Source organism: Crotalus tigris, unplaced genomic scaffold (assembly GCF_016545835.1).
Source record: "Crotalus tigris isolate CLP2741 ecotype Arizona unplaced genomic scaffold, ASM1654583v1 scf7180000018084.670488, whole genome shotgun sequence".
Lineage (NCBI taxonomy): Eukaryota > Metazoa > Chordata > Lepidosauria > Squamata > Viperidae > Crotalus > Crotalus tigris.
In genome coordinates this window covers 491,941-516,353 of record NW_024096815.1, presented here as the reverse complement: position 1 = coordinate 516,353, position 24,413 = coordinate 491,941, and the positions used below count along the sequence as shown (strand labels likewise).

General features: G+C 41.0%; 1 protein-coding gene across 4 annotated transcripts in view; it reads right to left on the bottom strand.

Annotated features, from left to right (window-relative positions):
- Positions 1-14,854: 14,854 nt before the first annotated feature.
- ZNF653 (zinc finger protein 653) overlaps positions 14,855-24,413 on the bottom strand; it is a 32,154-nt gene continuing 22,595 nt past the window's right edge. For 3 of the 4 annotated variants that reach the window (XM_039347530.1, XM_039347532.1, XM_039347531.1), the window contains 6 exons: positions 22,118-22,699; positions 21,052-21,250; positions 20,092-20,203; positions 18,947-19,061; positions 16,419-16,518; positions 14,855-15,962 (listed from right to left, as the gene is read on the bottom strand). In XM_039347530.1, coding sequence (XP_039203464.1) covers positions 15,785-15,962; positions 16,419-16,518; positions 18,947-19,061; positions 20,092-20,203; positions 21,052-21,250; positions 22,118-22,699 — 1,286 coding nt within the window. In that variant the 3' untranslated portion in view covers positions 14,855-15,784. The remainder of the gene's footprint in view (positions 15,963-16,418; positions 16,519-18,946; positions 19,062-20,091; positions 20,204-21,051; positions 21,251-22,117; positions 22,700-24,413) is intronic. The other variant, XM_039347533.1, reaches the window with a different exon arrangement.

Sequence of the window (24,413 nt, the reverse complement as noted above, 5' to 3'; positions counted from 1 at the left end):
AGATGCAAGTGATGTGGCAGTGGGGGCTGTGCTATTACAAGAAAATGATGATGCAGTATTGCAACCCTGTGCATATACATCCAAGAAACTCACGGAAACAGAACAGCGCTGGCCCGTATGGGAGAAGGAGGCTTATGGGATACGTTGGGCATTACTCACGTGGCGACAGTTCCTGGAAGGCAACAAAATCCCCTTCCAGGTGTGGACTGATCACAAAAATTTAGAAGCCCTGAAAACGTCCAGGAAACTCAATCCCAAACAAGCCCGCTGGTCCCAGCATTTTCACCAGTTCCAATTTCAGCTCAAACATTTACCAGGAAGAAAGAACTTCCTGGCAGATGCACTATCTTGCATGCCCCAATATAACAGCGCACGAACCACAGACTCTAGACCAATAATGGCAGAGTCACAACTGGCAGCACCAGTAACCACAAGAACCCAAGCCAAATTAAAACCACAACTGGACAGCCAAACTGGAATTGAATTCAGAAAAAGTTTGGAAACAGATGAATGGTTCCAGAAAAACAAAAATGTGTGCACAATGAGAGACGGGTTGCCTTGGGTAGGGGAAAAGTTATATATACCAAAAACCCAAAGAATCACGTTCATGCAGCTTTGCCATGACACAAAATCAGCAGGACATTTTGGATTTGTAAAAACTTTACACTTAATTAAACGGCAATTTTGGTGGCCATCAATAAAAAAGGACATAGAAAGTTATGTTGCCAGCTGCCCAACCTGTGCATCAGCAAAGAGGTTGCAAGGGAAATCGCCAGGGCTATTACAACCAGTGGCAAGTCCCTCAGCCCCCTGGAGGGAAATAGCCATGGATTTTATAGTGGAATTGCCAGAAAGCAATGGGAATACTGTTATCTGGACAGTCACGGACTTGTTTTCCAAACAGGTGCACTTTATCCCTTGCCAAAAGATTCCCACTGCAAAGGCCTTAGCAAGACTTTTCATCCAGCACATTTACAGATTGCACGGGGCACCCCAACGCATCATCTCTGATAGGGGAGTGCAATTTACGTCTGCATTTTGGAAGGAATTTTTATCCCTCTTAGGGACCACTCAGGGACTGACATCTAGCCATCACCCTCAGACAGATGGACAAACAGAACAGTGCCATTCAGTACTTGAGCAATATTTGAGATGTTTTTTAAATTTCCAACAGAGTGATTGGACGGACTTACTTCCTTTTGCAGAAGTTGCCTACAATAATGCAGTCCACTCCAGCACAGGCTACACTCCTTTTCAAATAGCCAACGGTCAAAGTTTCAACCCCATGCCAGAATTAACCCCAAACGAACCAACGATCCCTTCGCTGAAAGAATGGATGGAAAAACTACAAAACACCTGGCCAATAGTTAGAAAAGCACTAGATGAAGCTAGGCAGGCATACAAAGCACAAGCCGATAAAAAAAGGGTTGAGCCTACACCATTCATTATAGGAGAAATGGTGTACTTATCTACAAAATACCTAAAGTCCCTACAGCCCTGTAAAAAACTTGGACCAAAATACATAGGACCTTTTCCAATTAAAAGAATCATAAATCCAGTAACAGTAGAATTAGAATTACCCAAAAATCTCAGGCAAATACACCCAATTTTTCATTGCAGCTTGCTGAAAAGAGAGCATCAATCACCTCTACGGCCAAAAATCCCCCCCCACCACCTCCAATCATGGTGGAGGGCGAACAACACTTCGAAATAAAAGAGATCCTTGACTCTAGGAGATATCATGGAGCAACTCAGTACCTAGTTGCCTGGAAACACCTCCCTCCCTCACAAAACGAGTGGGTCCATAAACGTCATGTCAGAGCCCCGAAGCTATTGAAGAAGTTTCACACAGAGTATCCTAACAAGCCTGACTAAGTCTTATACCTGTTTTGTTTTCTTTCAGGTGAATCTCTCTTATTTTTAAGAGGGGCCGGATGTCAGAATCCAATTATATTTCATCTTTAATTATCAAACATAGAAAACCCCAATTCTGCCTTCTCTGGATTCTGCCATAAGAGGGAGAGAAGGGGGAGAACAAAGGGGCTTTATGGCCCTCACTTCCTTCAGTAGACTTCAAAGAGCTGAATGCTGAATGTATGTTTATTGTAACCTCAAAGTGTTAGCACCCAAGAACATTACCATAACAAGGAAGGGTATTTGCCTTTCATGTAGTTATCTGAAGTCTCCATCCAGACGGAAGAAAGAAGAAAGGGGGTGGAATTGTGATACTTGAAGCTATCACTGGAAGGGGGGTTGATTGGATGGGACTACTGGGGAACCCCTTAAAACCTTGAATGGGAGAGCTTGAACCCCAAGTCCTGTCTAGCATGCCTGGAACCATTTTCTCTTAATAAAGGATTCCTGTTGGAAGAATTATTCCAAGAGTTCTGTCTTCTTAAGATGCAAAGTGGGGTGGGTGGGTCCTTACAGTGCTGCTGTTGGCTGGAAAGGAACAAACAAAACTCCTGTAAAACTCATGAAGCAGAAGCCTCCTGGAGCTGGGGCTAGATCGGAAGAGGGAGGCCCTGATTTAACTAATTTCTCTAGGTGTGCTCAGTCAACTTCTACTACTAAGCATCTACAAAGCTGCCAAGCTAGAGCTGGAAGCTAATCAAATGTCTTTCGTTTATCCTCTACTATGTTCTGTGATTCCTGCTTGTTTCCTCCCTCCCCGTCTCTTCTTGCTCTTCCCTGCAAAAGAAATTACAATTGTTATTTATTCAAACTCACCCACCTCATTGCTTCTAATCTCCTGCAGCACTCAGTAAATTGAATCAGGGGAATGCTTTATAACCTAGGAAAGACTCTTGGCTAGGGACCAGGAACTTGGAAACCTCACCACTCAACAGGAGCATCAGAAACCAAAATCCACAGGCGTGTCTGTCATCCTACAGGCAATATTGTGACTCACTGATTTTGTATGGCACATTCTGACAGCAGACAGATAGGGAGAGTGCCTCAACAAAGGGGGTACTTTCTCTTTCCTATGTCTTTTAAAGTATATGCCACAATCCGACTTTTTAATGTGGAATGCCACAGGACAAAGAAACAAGGCATATGATATCTCTACAGCCTTACTGCAAAGTCCTAAAGGACACCCTGCCCATCAATTGTGAATGCACCTGTGCAAAATCTCTGTGCACAGACCCTGGTGGGTTTCCATTTTACAAGACTCAGAAAGATGACCCAGCAGAAGAGATGCTCAAAACACTACTGCCAGAAGAGAGTGAGTGATGTTGACTGCATAGAGGCATGAGTCTATTAGGTATTATCTTATGGCAATAAGAGCAGCAAAAACACCCTTATTTCTCTGCTCTTACGGCATCCTTCAAGTGACAGCTGGTTTCCCTATTCAGAATGACCCATCCTTCTTGGGTCAGGGGGGGCCTGAGGAGTACCTGTGTGGTGGTCTCCCATGGAGAATGAGACACGCAGACAGGTATCTCGGGATGAGAGCCCAGAGCTGACTCCAGCACCCTCTTTTATTGTTACTAAGGTTTTTACATCACACAGCATAATCAAAAGACGTATATAGGGGTGGTTACAATGTATCAAATAACAGACACTCTCCAGATGCAAGGCTACTGCAGGTGTTCTTATCAGAGTCTGTCCAAAAGGCTGATGAATGTATCCTGTGTCTGAAACAGTTATCTCAGGCCCTTGTGGGAGATGTCCATGGGCAGATGCAATTAATCCCACATCTCCTCCTTTTCTGTTTTTTCTTTAATGTTACTCACTTCCAGTTCCAGAAGGGATCTTGATTCACTGATTAAGGCGTCCTTCCTAGTGGAGGGCGTAACATTTTTGCACATTTGCAGGAGGGAGGGAATACATTGAATGCAACAACATAGCAATACAAATAATATCAAAATGGTTACTATAATAGAAATCAAAGATCGTAGCCAGGATCCATCCGGTAGCCAGGACCAAAGGGCACCCCAAATATCCACGGTGCCTGATCCATCGCTGCGTAAGGGATTATTTTGGAGCAAAGATTCCATTTTTCTAGCTGTAGCAGAAATATTAGGTTGAAAATCATGTATATACATACAACAATGAGAATGAATTAAAGCACACACACCGCCTTTTGCTGCTAAAATAATATCTAAAGCATACCGATTTTGCAAAACAACTTCCCTTATTTCCCCCATTTCTTGATTAATCATTTTAATGCTGTTAATTGTTTCATTAAACATATGAACAGTCCAATTGTTAAGCAAATGAAGGTCTCTATAGTTCATGGCAATTCCTAGATTGGGTAGAATCCCTCTGCTGATTTGAGTACTGATGTTTGTCCATTGATTGCTTCGATAAGTGTCATTTACCTTAGTAAGGTTGCTTTTGATGGATTTGCATTTCTTTGCTGAATTCCATCATTGAAAGGAATGGCATGAAAAATAAGGCCACCACGACTGTCACCAGGAATTTGCATGCAGATCCAACAGTTCATGACGTTAAGTGTAAGAGCAGTGCGCCTGGCATCCCGTACAAAAGCATTAAAAGCCCACAGTCCCTGATCCTCATATGCCTGGCTGAGGTGGTGTACGTTGAGCCATATAAGGACGAACACAACGAGCTGGAGTCCAAATGATCTCGCCATGGTCATCTATTGCAGCATAGCCTCGACCCCAAGTAATGAGGGAGGCAGGCCCCTTCCAGGTGGGATCAGGCAAACGTGAAGAATCTGTGGGAGAAGCAGAAAAATGCCTGCTTGCGGCAGTTGAGCCAGGGGTGCCAGAAACATTCAAAAAGTTTAAGGTAAAAAGTACAAGATTAAGAGTGTTTTGTATCCCAGGCAAGCCGGGGGTATTTTCCCCTTTCTTTTTTGCATGCATGTCTAGAGCCTTTTTTACGGTCTGATTGGCTCGTTCCACGATCGCTTGACCAGTGGAGTTATATGGAATGCCATTGATTAAAAAAGACATCACCAGTTTTTGGGGAGTAATTTGCTTTGTTAGTGCCAATAAATCAAAGGAAGAATTCCCAGGGTGAGGTGCATATGCAGCCTTTGGAATAGGTGGTGCTGGACATGGTAATAAGACCAAGCATGCTACCGTATCCCCCCGGTTCATTGTGACAGGGAGATTGGTATAAAATTGGACTTTTAGGGTGTCTTTATATGTGGGATCTATCAAACCTGGAAGCACAAACACTCCTTGTTCCCGAGCAACAGGTGTGGGAAGGATTATTGCCTCTGTTTCCGGAGGCAAGGGTCCAGAATAAAGGGTTTCAGCAACCGTGAGTAGGTTAGGAAAAGTAACAGAAAGAGCAGAAGCCAATTTTAAATCTATGCCAGAAAAACATTGCGAAGCAGAAGAAGTAAGGTCTGAAAAGGATGCAGCCTTTGGAGAGGGGTTAGCTGCAGACTCCTTTGTTAGTTTAACAGGGAACAACTCTGTCTCGGATAGTTTAGAAACGCTTAAATCACCATTGTTTAAAGCCTTTTGAAATGCACCACGGATGATTCCAGGCTGGGAGAGAGGAGGCAACGTGGCAGGAACAGGAGAGGCTGTAGAATTTGCAATGGCAGAGGGAGGGTTAAAACCTGCTCCAGGGGGCAAGGGAGTGGCCAGCATAACAGACGGATTTTTATACGGTGGAGGATCTAATAAAGGCTGATGAGGCAATTCAGCATAGGTTTGAATCAGAGTATAGGCAATTTTCCAAAGGCACAAAATCTCTACAGGGGCTCTTGGAGACTGGTGGAGAACAGTACCAATTTTCCTCCATGTATCTACTTTTAAAGATCCAGACTCCGGATAGGATGAGCAGTTAGCCCATACATAAGCAAGCAATTTAACAGCCTCAGATTTAGAAAGGTGACGGGTTAATTTCTGTTCCTGATCAGTAAGATATTTTTTCCTGCCAAGTAGCCTCAGCTCTTCCACATGCTGCTTTTGAGCGTGAGACATTCCACCCCCCATACTTACGAAGAGGAGTCAGTTGCCAGCAACTTCGTCGGGTGCACCAAGCCTATTCCAGGCGATAAGTAAAGGGTTGGCAGGGACGTATCCTTCAGTGGATCACGTCGGGGTCACCAGATGTGGTGGTCTCCCATGGAGAATGAGACACGCAGACAGGTATCTCGGGATGAGAGCCCAGAGCTGACTCCAGCACCCTCTTTTATTGTTACTAAGGTTTTTACATCACACAGCATAATCAAAAGACGTATATAGGGGTGGTTACAATGTATCAAATAACAGACACTCTCCAGATGCAAGGCTACTGCAAGTGTTCTTATCAGAGTCTGTCCAAAAGGCTGATGAATGTATCCTGTGTCTGAAACAGTTATCTCAGGCCCTTGTGGGAGATGTCCATGGGCAGATGCAATTAATCCCACATACCTGCAAAGCAATAGTGAGGGCTACTTTCAACACTTGGTAAATAGAATCACTTGGATTTACACTGAGTTGGGTTTCAGTTTGCAGGTCCTATAAAGTTGACTTGTATTGTTATCTAGGAGGAATTGAATCCTCTTCATCCTAAGAAAATGGGCAGGGTCCTGGGCACTGTCTGTACAACTAATTGTGTTTTAAATCCGTGTTCTCCCTAGTTGTCAAGGCCTCCATCTGATGTACTTGTAGCATTCCACGCCCACCTATTTGCCTTGGTAGATAAAGTCTATCAATGTCACTGCGTGGATGAAGGGCATGATTCATTGTCATTATTTTTCTGGTCTGCCTATCCATTGCTTTTAGTTCTGCTTGAGTCCAGTCCACTATTCCAGCTGTGTACCTAATAACTGGGATTGCCCAGGTGTTGATTGCCTTTATGGTATTTCCTCCATTGAGTTTGGATTTTAAGATCTTCTTCACTCTCTTGATGTATTCACCTCTAATCTTTTTCTTGACTTCAGTGTGCTTGATGTTGTCAGCTTGAAGGATACCCAAGTATTTGTAGTACTCTTCCTCATCCAGACTCTTAATGTTATTTTCGTGGGGCATCTTGATTCCTTCAGTTTTCACTATTTTTCCTTGTTTGATAGTAAGTGTGGCACATTTGTCCAAGCCAAACTCCATTACAATATCTTGGCTATATATACGGACAGTGTTGAGCAGCGATTCTATTTCAGATGATGTTTTTCCATACAGCTTCAGATCATCCATGTAAAGGAGGTGGGATAGTCTGGCAGATGTTTTTGATGTTTGATAGCCATGTCCTGAGTTATTCAGTATTGTTGACAGAGGAAACAGTGCAATAACAAATAGTAATGGTGATAATGAATCTCCTTGAAATATTCCTCTCTTGATATTAACCTCTCCCAGCCTCTCACCATTGATCTGCAACTGTGTCTTCCATTGTGCCATCGATCTTTGCACAAATTTTCTGATGTTTCTACTGACTCCTGTTATTTCTAGGCACTTTATTATCCAATCATGTGGCAGAGAGTCAAATGCCTTTTTGTAGTCAATCCATGCCACATTCAGGTTGGTCTTCCTTCTCTTGCAGTTTTCCAAGATCATTTTGTCTATTAGGAGTTGATCTTTTGTTCCTCTGCTATTGGGGCGGTTTCCTTTCTGCTCAGGTGGAAAGAGATTGTTTTCAACTAGATGCTGTTGTACTGCATCAGCTACCACACCAGTTAGTAATTTGAAAGTTGTTGGTAAACAGGTAATTGGCCTGTAGTTGCCTGGTGTTGCCCCTTTTGCTGGATTTTTCATTATTAGGTAGGTTTTCCCAGTTGTTAGCCACTTTTCAATTTCTCCTCCTTGTAGTATATTGTTGAACTGCTTGGAAATGAGTGGGTGTATAACAGTTAGATGTTTCAACCAAAACCCATGCAGTTCATCTTTACCTGGTGCTGACCAATTTTTGATTTTCCTTGCTCTTTTTTCTACCATTTTTGTTGTTATTACTAGTTCTTTCATTTCAACTTCTGTTTTATTTGCATCCACCTATTATTATTATTATTATTATTATTATTATTATTATTATTATTATTATTATTATTACTATTATTATGGATCATCGCACAGACAGCCAGATGTTCAGACTGGATTTGGCATTTTGTCTACCTATCAAGTCCTTACCCAGGACCTGGGATAGGCAGATGTTTTGGGATTGCACCCAAGGAGCCTATCACTATTGGTACTACCCTTGCTTGCTTTTGCCACAGTCTTTCTATTTCTATTTGTAGGTCTTTGTATTTTGTTATCTTCTCCAGTTCTTTCTCTATTATTATTATTATTATTATTATTATTATTATTATTATTATTATTATCGATCATCGCACAGTCAGCCAGATGTTCAGACTGGATTTGGCATTTTATCTACCTATCGAGTCCTTACCCAGGACCTGGGATAGGCAGATTATTATTATTATTATTATTATTATTATTATTCACTGGCCATGTCAATTAAGTGAGGCTGTCAAGCTTCTGACCCATTATCTGGTGGCTATGGGAGTCTGGATATGGAAGAATAGTGTTTGGTTCAAAATTTCAAGATCAATTGGCTGCTGATTTTAAGCTCCCAGATTGTGAGTCTGGAGAGGTTTCATCCTTGGTTCTGGCCCAGGTTGCACTACTCTAATCACACCCAGCTGTACCTGTTCATGCATCAGTAGGCCTGCTCATTGTCATTTATTCCTCAGTCACTTCTTAGTTTGACTATTGCAATGCACTGTATATGGGGCTGTCTTTGAAGACTAGAAGCTACAATTAGTCCAGAATGCAGTGGCATGGGTAATTAAAGACATAATTCAGTATGCCTATGTACATTACTACATGGTCAATATCACTGGAAGCTGCATTGGCTTTTTATAGGCTTTCAGAGACAATATAAGATGTTGGTTATTATCTACAAATAGCAGCAGACATGGATTATTTACAGAACCACCATTCTCCAGTAGTATCTGCCAATCCCACAGGCACTGATAAGATAAGCATACTTTGAGTCTCTTCCTTGAAATAATGTCACTTCATTAATTTGAAGAGTGTGCCTCTTCTTTTGAATTTCCATCTGGAATAATCTAAGGAATGTCATTGATTATTGATGAATTGCCTTTTGCTTTTAGCTGGTATTATTTTGTTTTTGTATTTTTGTTCCAGAAGGTGGCCATAAAAATCTTAAACAAATAAACAGTGCTATCAAAACTTCCAGAGAGATCCATTTCATTGGGGCATAGCCACAATACACAGGAAATTATGGGACCTACCCAATCTATTAGCAGAGAGCAACAGGATCCTCCAACTTAATTTTGTGGTCACTCCCTCCCCCCCCCAGTTTTGTAATGCAGAGAATTAATATTGAGATCATCACAAGTCAGAGGAGCAGATGCTTCCACCTTCCGGCCTGGTCTATTTCCCATCTTGGTCTCTTGAAAGCTTCCAGCAGATCAGAAGATGGGAGCGGAAACATCCGCTGGGAGGTGGAAATCATCTCCCATTTTCTCATTCTCTGATCCAATTTCCTCCCAGAAGAGGCAGCGTCTGGTATTCACTAATGGCTCAATCTGTCTTAATTAGCTAAAGAGAGAGAAACCAGCAGAGGAAGGGGTGGCTGCAAATCTCCAGCCTTCATAAAAGAAACAAAGGAGGTGTTCCTCACCCAGGCTGGCTGGAATGTATGCCCCGTCTATGAATGGACTGACATGGCACTTGGCAAGCAACAGCCACCTCCTTGTTCCAACATTTACTTCCTCAACAACACACAAACACAATGTAGAATTTACTTATATTGTAATCTGGATATAAGACAGTGGAGAAAAAGAACGATAGGTAATTTAGCAATACCTTTGCTTCAAGCCAATACTCCAGTAGAAGACCATGTACTTCTAGTTGATGGTTCAGATGAAGACTATTCATGGCTTGTAAGATGTTTTGGAAATTATACAAGCAGAACACAGAAACAATAATCTTCTTTTCCTTTTTGCTGAGATATATACATATAATTTGCTTTTATACCTTCCATTAAATAATATATTACCTTTTTATCTGATTGCAGCCCATATTTTATGGTAATGAATTACATTCATTATGTGTTGTGTGAAGCCCTGAATTTACTGTCGATCAATTTTACAAGTTATTTATAACTGCTTTTTTTATTGTGTCTTCTATCGTTCTGGAAATATCTACAATTTTTTAAAATGTCCCTTTGCCATTGGGCAGTGGCAAATAAGCATTGTGCTCATACTGTGTTTCCCCGAAAATAAGACCCGGTTTTATATATATTTTTTGCCTCCAAGAGGCATTAGGGCTTATTTTCGGAGAAACATGTGCAAACTGAGACAGCCACTGATGGTCCCTGACTTACAACTACTTGTTTAGTGATCAAAGTTGCAACAGCAATGAAAAAGTGACTTATGACTGGTCTTTGCACTTATGACTGTCACTATATCCTCATGGTCACATGATCAAAATTCAGGCACTTGGCAACTGGTATGTATTTATAACACTTGCAATGTTCCAGATTCACATATTCACTTTTTGCAATCTTTCCAGCCGGTTTCCAACAAGCAATGGAAGGGTGCCAGATTCACTTACCATGTGACCCAGATAATAAATGCAGCGATTCAGTTAATGACTGGCAAAAATGGTCATAAAACTGGGCATGACTCATTTAATAACCACCGTGTTTAGCAATGTGATTGTAAGTCAAGGACTATCTGTACATTTAAATTCATCCCGACTGTGTACTCATAGTAGCACTAAACATTGTATGATACTACAGTATTGTGCTGGGAAAGCTTGATGGATGCACTTTAACTAAAGTGCTTCTTTGAACCAAAATATACCAATAGCTCCACCTGCTGGTAAAGTCTAAGCCTATTAATGAACAATAGAAGTTGCACTGAATTGGGCAGCCTTATAAACCTGAAAGAGCAAGTGAATAATTGTAAATGTGAAACATAGGTAGGAAAAATGCTTACTAATTCTTTAAACGTCTGTTAAGAAAGTGACTGCTTGAATTTTCATAGGTTAATAGTTTTAAAAAGTGGGTTAAAAAGCTCTTTATCAAAAAGATCATCAAAATGATCTTATGCTCACTAGTGCATCTTCAGGTCTTCCCTTTAACGCTTTTAAAGTGTTACAGAATGTGGTCCTCTGTGTTTCAAGAGGTTGAAGTGTCCTCTTGCTGACAATAACGAATCTGGGTGGTTCTGTTTCTGCATAGCATCTCAAGCCAACAAAATCTCATCAGCACAAGCATCATTGAGCTGTTCACATCAAGCTCATCAGACAAACTCCTTCATGGTAGAATTGGTTTTTTATTAGCTTTGCTCAATCAGCAGCCTGTCTTCTTCCAAAGCATGGATGGACAGACTGCAACCTCTCATCCATATGACACGAGGAAGACATCTTGAGAATGTGAATAAAATGCTTGTGATTGCAAAGGGAGAAAATCCAGGTTGTTTCTGAGGAGCTTTTGAGATGTCCTTGGTGTTGAGAACAGTTCCCTAAGCTTGCATTATTAATATGACCTTGTTGGGTAGTGAATTATTTATTTAGCACTATTTGCAGGAAGTGCAAGAGGCATCAAGGTGCCTTTAAGATAAAAGGTACAGAAATGATATGGATTAACCCCCTTCCTAACTAATCTACTCTAGAAGAGGCTAAAAAACAAAGATGAAGCTTGCAGGATGAAACTGTTTAATTGGGGCCATAGGCAATAACTACAACATTCCTTTTACTGGCAATATGTGAAGTATTGTGGGATGTTTTTCAGCTGCACAATAGATAAAATATGAGATACAGAATGCTGAATCTGACATAGGGTTGCACTGCAGATACGATAACTACTCAACAGTAGCCTACAGAAAGCAGCAATTCTTTCCTGGTGGCAAGACTTCAAAGTTGGCCTCATAATCAGCATAGCAACTTTTTAAACACCATTCTTATCAAAACCTACCATTAATCTTTCTCCCAGTGCTTTAGAACAGACCCCCAACCTCTTGGGGTTGGCGGTCCATAGTGGGGGGAGGGGAAAGAATGGATGACTTTGCGGGAGAGGTAAACATGTGCATGTGCATGAACACCTGTTCCTTGCGCGAGTGGGGCTGTGAGCGCTCATGGTGACACTGGCTTAAGTGGGACTATGTGCACGTGCGCAGTGGCCAGCCACTCATGCAGCACGGTGGCCAATAGGGCATGGCCCAGTAGTGGGCCATAGTCCACAGTTTGGAGATCCCTGCTTTAGAATAAAAGGGTTTCAGTGCTTAGTATTGAACAGCTAAAAATATAGGAAACATGAATATTAGTACTGCTTTATAAAGACTTAATAAGACCACACTTGGAATACTGTATCCAGTTTGGGTCACCATATTATAAAAAAGATGTAGAGATTCTGGAAAGAGTGCAGAAAAGAGCAACAAAGATGATTAGAGGGGGAGGCTAAAACACATGAAGCACGGTTGCAGGAATTGGGTTTGTCTAGTCTAGTGAAAAACACTAGGAGTGACATGTGGTTGACACAAAGTAGAGGGGGTCAACCTATTTTCCAAAGCACCAGAAGGCAAGACAAGAAGCAATGGATGGGAACTAAGCAATGGAGAGGAGCAAGAAACTTCCTAACAGTGAGGACAATTAACCAGTGGAATGGCTTGCCTTCAGAAGTTGTGGGTGGTCCATCACTGAAGGCTTTCAAAAAGAGTCTGGACAACCACTTGTCCGGAATAGTATAAGGTCTCCTGCTTGAGCAGGGGGTTGACTAGAAGACCTCCCAGGTCCCTTCCAAATCTTTTATTGTTATTTCTCCTTTAGATTAGAAAATGCAGTAAGTTCAAGTCACATGTCAGAATAGGGCCCAGCTTGGTTTTATGGTGGCTGGGAATGTTATCACCATGTAAAAAATGTAGTGTAAAGCAAGTGCTTTCTTTGCTTCCTTTGGAGTCATTACTCCATTAAAAGTAACGCAACAACACAGAAAATTTACTGATATTCCCGAGATGAATCAATTGGTATCCATCTTTTCCAGGGATGGGGGGATGAGGACTGTGAAATTGTGTGCCCATATGTTGATTCTGAAGCTCTGCAAAGCCAACTTTAGGGGCTAACCCATTGTTCAACTCCCCCGTGACACTATTTGCTCTCATTAAAAATGTATTTTTTTTTAAAAAAAAGGGGTGCAGTACCAAGTGGTCCTCATCCTCATGAAGTGGATTAAGGACTGCCTCCAGCCCAGCATCTGAAATCTCCATATATTATAAAGGAGAAATCAAAATTTGGCCATCTCAATATATATTGACTGCATAATGCTGTCTTCAGTTCCCTGAAGAACTCCGAGTCCAGCAAATGTAATTCATTTTGCTTGGTTAAGTCCAAGGCACCCAACAGAGCATAAAATACTTATAGTATCCTCCAAGGCCTCCAAAACAACTTACCCTTTCTTGGGATATGGGACCACTTTTCTTCCCTTCCAGTTCATCCTAATAGCCTAAAACATTTCAGTGATCTTGTTTTTGTATAACCCAGATCCCATTTTGCTAGGTTCATGGGCAAGCCAACCCTGAGCGTGCACTACTGTACTTTCCACAGAGTACTATAAATTACAGCATTAACCAGATACACTTCACAGAACTTCCTTCACTGTGCAATAACCTGTTCCCTCAACCACTGGAGTGGCATCATGGAAACCAACATTCCCCAACTTTGGCTAACTAAATGTGAGTGTTCAACTCTCAGAATGCTCAGCAATGGTTATGCTGGCTTTGGAATTCTGGGAACTGAAGTTCATATACCTGGAAGTTGCTACAGTTGGAAAATCCTGATGTAGACCAAGTGGCATTTTCACAAAATAAAATACTTTCTTCAGCATTATAAAACCAATTTCCCACTGGAAATAGCATCCAAAGGGATTTGCCAATTATAATGCATTAAATCAAGGGTGGATACATACCTATACCTGTTTAACTTATTTTCTTAGGTCCACAAAATCTAACCTCCCCCTCTTTTGGCATCAAGACAATATTCCACTCTTTGAGAGAATTCAAAATCACTAAATTCGATTGTGTGTTTAGTCTTCTTCTCCAGAGTGCTTCTCATCTGTTCACGGATATGATAATTTTTTTTCCTACTGGGTCTTCCAGTGCTGATCCAGTGTTCTATAAAAATAATACCCCCCATTTTACTGGTGATAGGCATTCATGGCTGGCATTAATCAAGGAATGATGAGCTTTCAGGCTGAATGGCCGTATCTTGTTTTCTGCTGTCCTGATGTTTCACCAGCAGCTATGGTTGGTCTCTTCAGAGGCATAGTGAGCTCATCACTCTTTGTTCATCACTGCTTGGTCCCTGATTTGCCTGTGAACACACTATGGTGCTCCTTTAAAAATCCCTCCAGACTTGCCTTTCTACTCTGATCTGGATCTATATGGATTTTAGAGTGACCATTGCCTGGGTTAAGAAATGCAGGAGGAAACAAATGCGCAAGACAACAAGCTAATTTCATTCAGCCAGCTTCCCTCTCACAATGATAAGATATATGCTGCCTCCAGATTGCCTTGATCCTTCACCAAGGGCAACAATGGTTACTGGGACAGATGGGAAGCAGGAATGCAGGATTTGGAAGGTCCGTCCATTTTAGCACCTGCAAATTCAGAAAACAGGAAGTAAAAGTTTGGCAAGTTTTAAATTCAGTTCACCAATGGCTTGTGCATCTTTGAAGAATATGGCAAGAACAGCCACACAAGTAGAACTACCTAAACTAACAAAAAGGAGCTCTTCCTGCTCTCCATCCCAGAATGGCAAACTCCACAAAATTTGACCCAACTAAGCTATTTCATCTGCTGACAATTTCATATAGACAGGTTGTTCAAAAGAAAGGTTTTTTTGGAGGGGTGATGGTGGTGAAGAAATGATACACCCAGTTATGAGTGCTCTCATAGAGCCATATCAATTTCAGTTACAGAGATAAATCTCCATCAATTTTTACATTTAATATTTTTTAACTTAATCCTAAGGATTAAATGGCATTTTAAAGACAATATTTCTTAATAGTATAATAAAAAACACACTGATGGCATTAAATTTTAGAAATTCCTTATTTGCAAACGAGACTATGAATTTAGCAAACTATAGAGGATGGCCACAGATAACCAGAATAATAAAGTAACTTAGAGCTGGAATCTAAGTCTACCCAATATCAGAATCTGTGCTTTACAGAACACCAATATTTCAAGAAGATGGGTACAAATGCCAACTCTGGGTTGTCTTCAAATGCAATAGCCCTGAATGTTGAAGGGAAAATAGTTCCTGAAACAGAACCATGTTTCAGGCCAATATATGACTACGTTCAACCAAATATTTCAAGGAAATTGAATTAATGCATATCAGCCAATAATTTTCTTGCACTGTTGTCAACAGATATAAAACAGTCACTTGAACTAAACCTGCATCTATATATTGGTAGTCTCTCCATAATTAAATGATATGCAATTAGACCTTTCATACTGCACTTCTCCTTCAGATCAAGTATCAGGTGGCTAAAATGTAGACGGTGCTCCCTGCAGATAGCAAAGTACTGATACTTCAATTGGATAAGATTATTCCACTGTTCTTTTCCTCTTGAGAAACAGGACAGCTTAACACCATAATCTCCAGTTAAGTTTTAACTTAATGCTGTCCGAACACCCTGAGCACACTGACATTTCCATATCCAGCTTGAAGTTTTTGTCAGTCATCATCTGATCTTTAAAAAAACCTACTCCATATCATCCTAACCAAAGGGATAGACCCTTGTGCTGTGGGTAGCACACACCATGTCTTCAGCTGTGACTATGTAAGTCATGCCCTCAACTGGTTTAGGTATTTGGAGGAACAATAATTAAAGCGATTCATGATCAGAGTCAGGCAGCCTTATGGTCTGGATGGCTCTTTAGTTTGTGGAACTTGACACTGTCCAGCTTCTCAAAACGTTTGCCACAGTACTCGCAAGTAAAGTTGTATTGGACTTCTGAGGTATGCTTCTTCATATGCCAGTTGAGAGAAGACCTTTGTCGGCACTGATAGCCACAAATCTCACACCTGTGGAGAGAAAGAGTCATCATTTCTTTATACTCCAGACAAGAGACCAGGAAAGCACCCACAGTCCCATTCACTATCAACAGCTGTTGCTGTCAGTTCAGCATCTACTACCATAATCAAGCAAGATATGTATTTCAATCTACCTGCTTTTCCTGTCAAGTACTGAAACTAGATTTTCTTGGTACAATTGTAATTAATAATTGCATAATTACAAAAATAATTAGTACACTTGTTTAGTCTCAAGCATATCAAATGTACTGATAGTACAATAATTACTAAGTAGCTCATTCAGGGTTCCCGTTTTAAAAAATGGTTAGATATGATCAGCCAGAATAAGCCCTGGCTAACTTGCACAAAGAAAGCGAAGCAAGCAGGCTCCAGAGGCCTCGCCCTGCTGCTCTGATGCTGGAGCGTGGCTCAGCCCAAGACTTTCTTGTCATGCCCCAGGTCACTCACTGGAGCGGGGTCTCTCCTGTATGTGTTCGACGATGGACCTCTAGATGGTTCTTCCGCTTGAAGGATTTTCCACAAGTCTCACAGGTAAATTCACGGACTCCTGGGAAGATATAGGAATAAAAAAGGAACAGAAAAAGCCATCAATAGCTAACATAGGGACATTCTCTGTGCCAAAGAAAATAGATTAGATCTAGGGACATCTCCTGAAATAACTTGCTTGAATGAGCAGCCCTACCACTAATCTAATCTAATTAAACCTTAAGACAGCATGCACCACTTAAAGGAACATAATATTGCTTTAAACTTAAAGAAAAATAATAAAAAGAGAGTCCCAGTCCCATTGGTCAACAAATTCAATTTGAAGAAAACTAGTAAGTTTTTAATAAACATTGTATTAAAAGTTTCATAGAGCATAAAACTAACACAAATTAATAGAGTAAAAGCACAAAAGAAGAAAAAAATAAAAGTGCAAAAAGAATGTTACTATGATTTATTTATTTATCTAAAACATTTATTTAACTGCCCACCTTATACCAAATTCTGAGTGGCTTCCAATCAAGGTGTAAAACAATATCAGTAATAAAACAACATAAAAACCACATTAAAACTATTAAAATCTTCAGGGCTTTCCAGAAAGCTAGGAGGGTGGAGGTCTTTGGAATTTTAGAGGGAAGGAGTGTTCCATAGGGAAGGGGCTGCCACAGAAAAGGCCCTCTTCCTAGCTCCCATAAGGTGTAGTGTTTAAGGGAAGGGATCCTATCTAACCTCGTAGGATGGGGCAAGTGGAAAGAGCAAAACAGTTTTCAGGATTCCCTCAATTCAATGTAGAGTTCCAAAGACCTCCACCCTCCTAGCTTTCTGGAAAGCCCTGAAGATTTATTTATCATTTATAATACCTACAGTGATAGAGAGCACCTCTTCCTTTCTGAGTAGCAAAGCTATTATCTCCTCCATCCACTGTAGAAAGAGAACCTTTAAGTCCAGTACTTCATTTTCCTATAGTGGGGAAGCATATGGGAGATAGAATTCTGCAAAATTTTTAGAAACTTCCTTTAACAAAGTAAGATGCAGAAATCCATCTAGTGGCCTTCTATGTATTGCTGAGAGGAACCTCTGGAACAAAAAGTTCAAAGTTGCTGGATAGCTGACCTGTTTATAGACTGGGCTGTGACTGCCTCTAGAGCATTAATCAATAATGTTTTCATACAAAGGAAACAGAAGACTAGATCTACTTTGATATGGCTTTGGAAAATCTCTGCTATGTATAAACTGATTTTCTGAAAGTAAATCAATAGGTATAATCTTATAAAAGATTAAATCTTTATTCCTCTGCAAATGTCCAACCTATTCCATACCTCATTTAGAATGATCTACACTTAGGACTGAACAATGGTAAAAGAAAGAGAGGAACAGATATAATATTATGGGACTGAGATTATTTTTTTTAAAAATGTAAGGACTACAAAATGGCCATATAGCAGTTAATTAAAAGTCATATGTCAGTTCTGAAAGTGACAACATTGTTAACATTCTAGCATGTGCAAAAAAGCTTGCTAGACAGGACAGACAGCTATTTTGTTGTACAGGTTACAACTGTAATGAAGCCTGCCCATCATGGTCATAACTCAAAGATAGTTGTAAATCAAGCCACCCATGTAATGGATCTGATATTATGATCTTTTTTGCAGTGGTTGTTAAGTGAATCATTATAGTCACTAAGTGAATCCACAATTATTAAGTGAACATAGAAGTCACTAAGTGAACCAATAGTTCGCTATAGGCAGAATTTTGCAAAAAAATAAATGGAAATATATGCCAGTTTTCCACAAAAAGTCACAAAATACAGTCATATATCACAGGACACTGCAAATGGCCATAAATGCAGCCCAGTTGCTGAGTACGTAAAAAAAGATTCTTTTTAATGGACCTTGCAGTTCCATTAATAATTTCCCTTGTGGGAAAAATGAAAAGCATCTGCAATCAGCTCTAGGAAAAACTAATGGGTATTTGATCAGTGAAAACACCAAGATAAAATTATAAGAGACAGAAAACCTGCAGCATGAAAAAATGGAAATTAGATCCATTATGCCAACTGCCACAGAAAATGTACCATCTTGGCCAACTATTATTCATGTGCCCAATGAAAAAAGAAAAAAAAATGGGAATCTTGTAAAATATTTAATTGCAGCACTTGTCACTATGTTTCTCCACCCTGAAGAAAAACAGTAAAAAAGAAACAATCTTTACTTAGATTAGAAAGCCATAGAGTCCTCAGTGATTTGACTGGGAGAGACCCCTTTCTAGACATTGCTGTACATCCTTTACTGTTGCCTACTGAAGTAAATGGGAGGAGCAACTTTCCTTTTCCATTTAAGAAAATTATATCCTGTTTGGACCTCTCTATTTCAAAACTGTGGTATGCGTTGATATGCAAGGTTAACAATTCCATCAGAATCACCATATACCAAAATACCTCCAAAGTGATGAAGACGTATTGTAGATAAGAAAACTTACAGGTGACAATATACCTGAATGGATTATCATGTGTCTTCGGAGATGATTAGATAGGTAAAACTTTTTGCCACAACCTGGATGTGAGCACACCTTCGTTTTTCCTTTCCGATGAACAAGATTAACATGATTCTGAGGATAGAAAGAAATGAAATGAAAATTGCTCCTCTAGAGCAGGGTCGGCAACTTTAAACGTTCAAAGAACCACTTGGATCCATTTCCCAGAGGAGAAAAAACACTTGGGAGCCGCAAAACTTATGCGTGCACGCATGCAAGGGGGGGAGCTTGATTGAAGAGTTTAATTAAAAGGAAATAGAGGCTGCTGTGCATGAGTTCTCTCTCTCCCTCTCTTTCATCTCCCTCTCTCTCTTTCTTTCCTCTCTCCCTCTTTCTCTCTTTCCTCTCTCTTCCTCTCTCCCCCCTCTCTTTCTCTTCCTCTCTCTCTCTCTCTCTCTTTCTCTCTCCCCCCCTCTCCCTCTCTCTGATCTTCTGCTCACCTGGCAAGCTGGCTTCAAGCTGTTCTCCAACAAGCTGACACACATTGAGCTGGCTCTCTCCTGCCCTTCCTGCTTCCTGGAGAGAAGCAGCCAAGGTAGGAGCCCCACCCAATAAGTTTGTCAGCTCGTCGGACAACAGCATGAGGCCACTCTCAAGTGCCTCTCTCTCTCTCCCTCTCCCTCCCTCTCTCTCTCTCTCTCTTTCTTGCAGCTCCGGAGCCGCAGGTTGCTGACCCGTGCTCTACAGTACAAATTGGAAAGTTTTACTTCTTCACAAAAACACAAATCTATAGTAATTAGAATAAATCACTACCTGTTCTTCGATATTTCTGATTTTATGTCAAAAATGGACAAAATGATGTATTATATGCCCTTGGTTGCATTAAAAGTTATCTTAAGGTTTAATTAGGCCATTTAGGCCCTGAGGTCTAATCCAATGTTCCATGCAGGAATCCAAATTAAGGCATCCCTAGCAAAGGACTGTCTAAATTCTGCTTGAACATATCAAGAGTAATTAGATCCACTACAAAAAAGTAATTCTATTACATCTGCCATTTTGCCTGACTCCCCAGCATAGAATACAATTTAGTGGTAAAATTAAGGTCAGAAGCTCTTATACTCTACCACCATAAATTTAATAATCTATCAGGTCAGAGGAACTATACCTGGAAGCTACTAAGTGCTACATAGACTTGGGTGCATCCTTCATAAGGACAGTGGAACATCTCCAACATGCCATCTGCATCTATGACACGACCTCTTTTGCTTCGCCGCCTTCTAAGAGGAGAAAAATTATTCAAAAGAAAACTGCTACACATTGCCCATAAATCTACTTCAATGTCAGAAAACTATTCTACTATTGTATTGTGCTCTATGAAAAACAACAAGAAACCCTAAAAAGAGCTTCATTATTGCATCACAATAAACAGAGATTGTAGAGAATCTTAAGAATATCAGTTTCAGGGCTGCAGAGAAGCCTGAACCAAAAAAAAAAAAAAAAAAAAGATTTGCGATACTCATTTCTGGACGTCTAAGACAGACTTCCAGGAATTAGCACTACGTTTTGCCAAATGTTTTGTCTGGAAACGTTAACTACTTTCCATTTACTAAAGCTTGATCTAACAAAAATTAATCTAAGTTTCTCTGGTTTAGATTATCACAAATGTCCTGCTGGACCAGGCTAAGACCCAACTATTCCAGTATTTTTTCTTACAGTGACCAGCTTCTGGGGAGGGGCGGGGGGGGGCAATATTGCCAATGGAAAATCTAGATTGGCAGAACCATGCGGATTCTTCTTCAGTAAACTTTGTTCCTCCAGAGGCTTACTTATCTTTGCACAGATTACTATTACTACAAACTGCCTGCCATAAATATTAATCTGAATGGATGTATAAATTGGTCCTTTCACAGGTGCAACTGATCAGCAAAGTCTGTTCAGGGATGTCAATGTTTACCATTTAAACAATGGTAAATCACTTGGCAGCAATTGTGGAAAAGTAACCAGACTCTTCAATACTTTATGAAACACACAATAAGCATTTCCCATTGTTCCAAGAAGCAGCACCCAGTTGCTTCCCTAAATGTAGAGATTTAGATGGCCACATCTCTTTTTGTTGCTCACTCACTTTTCGGGCTCCTTTGGAATCTCATAAATAATGGATGACATGTGGTTTCCATCCATCTCCTCCTCCTCCTCCTCTTCCTCAGGTTCAGGCTCTGGTTCCTGCTCTCTGCTTTCATGGGCTGATTTTGAATCACAGGATGTTTCTGTTTCTGTTGGAGGGGGATGCTCTTCTTTTTTGAGTTTAAACAATGCCTCATTTTCTGCCATCAATCAGAAAGCAAAATTGTAATTCTAAATGCTGACATACTCTCTCAAGTTATATATGGATATTAGCCAAAAACCAATCACTTCTGAAATGTGTTCTCTCCTAAAATATTGTGCAAGTGATTGGGGGAGAAGCAGAAAACTAAATAAGCAACATATTGACGATAAACCGGAGAACCTCCATGTAAAGAAACAGAAGGCAATGTCAAACATACCGGTATCACCACTCCAAAAAGAAGTTTGGACCGTTTCTTTACATGAATTCCATTCTTGCACATAAAGCTAACAAGTGTTATCAAAAAATGAGACATAAAAATTTAACATAAAAATATGCATACACATTCAAAACATACATTTTCATGTCCCAAATATGAAGATATCAAATAATCTATTTTAAAATTAACATTATCCTTCTATTAAATATTAAATAGAGGCAAACCTTCCAATTCTTGATTTTCTCTACTATTATGGACTTCATAAGCTGATATATTTGTAGTTCAACTGTTGTGGCATGACACACAAAAAGAACCACAAAAGGAGTTATTGCAAGATGAGTGAAAAAGTACAGAACAGATCTGCACCGTAATCCCTCAGAGGAATGTAACTTCTTCACAGAATGCTGCATTGACAGCTGGAAGAATGCTTATGGAAAATAGATTAAATTTGCATGTAACAATATGCAGACAAGCGATTCCTCCCACCCCTTCTGAATTTTAAAGCATAGAGCTGGAGGCTCCTGCAATCTTTCCTTTATAGCAAAAATGCCACTCTTATACTTACAACAGTGCATTACACACAGACATTTTAAAGCTAGACACCTGGTCATTTGGGAATAGGCAGCCAAGATGGATGGTAGAAACTACCTTTTTTGGTTTTGATGTATTCCATATTTTCTGTGCTACTCTGCTGTCCATTCTCAGGCTCTACCTGAGTATAAGGTGCTACACCCTCAATCACAGCACAAGGCAGCTCCTCTTCTCCTGCACTGGTGACATTCAGTTGGATTCCCTCTGCTGTGAGAGAATCATAGCCGGGTCCAGCAATGATGATCACCTGTGAACCTTGCATCATACCTTGCACAGGGCAACTGGCTACTACTTCACCAAGTGTCTCTTGTGAAACGTTCTCAAACAGAGTTCCATGACCTGAACCCATCTGCATGGGCACTGGCATGCATACCACAGTTTCCATTGTCTCTGGTCCATTGAGGGATGGGTTGTGGCACATGCTGGCACCTTGTTCTGCTCGTAAGTTCTCAATATGGTGTTCAAATGGAATATGGATGCCATCCTGTGTGATGAGCCCACTGTTATTTTCTCCTTCTCCTTCTGCTGAGGGTTGCTGAATGTGGGGCTTGTCTTTCTGATTCTCCAGCTGTTCCTCTATCACAGAGCTAGAACTCTCTTCTGAAGATTCGAAGCTTCCAGTTCCAGTGCCATTGGCAACTACAAATTTCAACAAGGATGAGAAAATTAGCAGGTAATTTCTTAGGAACACTGACAGACAAACCTTACAGCCGGCACGTCACCTGCTTATTATCCATAGCTGTATCCAGGATTCTACCTATTCAGAATAGATAATATTTAAACACCTGCAGAACCATGATTGCCCTATTTGCCTCCATTTAAAAAGGCCTCCTCTTCACGCTCATTAAGAATTTTAGATCACTTAATAAGACCAAAAGTGTACATTCTTGCCTTCTGTGTCTTCCATCATTACTCTCTGTGCAGAAAATAAGCATGTCTAGAACTTATTTTACCAAGAAGAGATGATTAGAGTTATTTATTACTCTCTCTCCATTGTACTTCCTCAACCTCTATATAAATGTATATAAAGAACAGTATTTCCTGAATGGATGTCAGATGTCCAGCTAGGGAATTCAAGAAAGGAACTCCTGGGACATTTTTCTTCCCAAAAGTAATGTTTATTGAATATACTACATTGGCACAAAAAAAGGGCAAAACCAGCTCTGAAATTCCCGCTCAAAGATCTGTATAATTAAACATGAATTCCCCCTTTGGTTGCTCTCCTTTGGTCCAGTGCATTGTCCAATCACCTATGCTCCATTTATTATGGGAACTGTCTGGATCAGGGGTGTCAAACTCAATTTCACTGAGGGCCGCATCAGCATTATGGTTGCCCTCAAAGGCCCAGATAAGCATGTGAGGGTGGTCACATCCAGGTCGCTGCGACCAGGCGGGCGTGGCTGGGTGGGCGTGGTCAGCTCGCTGCTGCTCACTCAAGGAGCCCACAAGCTCGCCTCCCCGAACTGGCGGCAGCCAAACACATGCACGCACGCAAATCCCCATTCTAGGTTTGGAGACTTTTACCCACAGAGGACGGAGAGGTCCTTCTTCCCAAGCCCAGGCATGATTGGCAGCTTGCCAGTTCAGATGTAGATAAAAGTCTCCAAGCTTGGAATGATGTGTCTGTGTGGTATGTGCGGCGCTCGGCCCTGCCCCACCTGCCCCGCACTCACGGACCTCAGGGCCCCACAACCAGGCCACCCCTGCCCCATCACCTGCCTCACTCCACGGCGGCATCACTGGCAGTAGCAGTCCCATCCAGCAGAAGCCCCGCTGCCCCTCCACTCTCCTCCAGACATTGGCCGAGACCCTGCCAGTGATGCCTCCTTGGTGGCTGGAGCGACTGCTTGTGCTCCGACAGCCGGAGTTCCATTGCGGTCAGCAACGGCTCCATTCTTTTTCTCCATTCTCAAATCTTCACTGAGTCTTTACCACTTTCCCAAAGGATGGGTAGGTGGTCAGGGCCCAGCACCCCGAAAGAAACTGAAAGTTTTAAGAGACTTGGTTTACTGTCATGGTTCCGACAGACAGAGGAATAAAGCAGAACTCTGAAGCTTGAGAATTCCTAAGAACATGTTTATTAGTTACTAAGTATCAGCACGGTCAAAAGTGAAACCAAGTCTGAATACACAATTTCCCAATACAAAGTTAAATGTCCCACCCATAAAACTATGCAAGCAACTACGTTCCCCAATATGATTATTTGGCGGGCTTTTTATGCAATGCCCAGTCCCTAGTCTTGGGAGTAGCCGATGATCTTGATTCCCATGGGACAGAAGATTATTTTGACTAACGAATCACCTGAGCAAGCCCCTCCCTCCGTTCTATGTGGCAACCTAGAATGAGAAGAAAA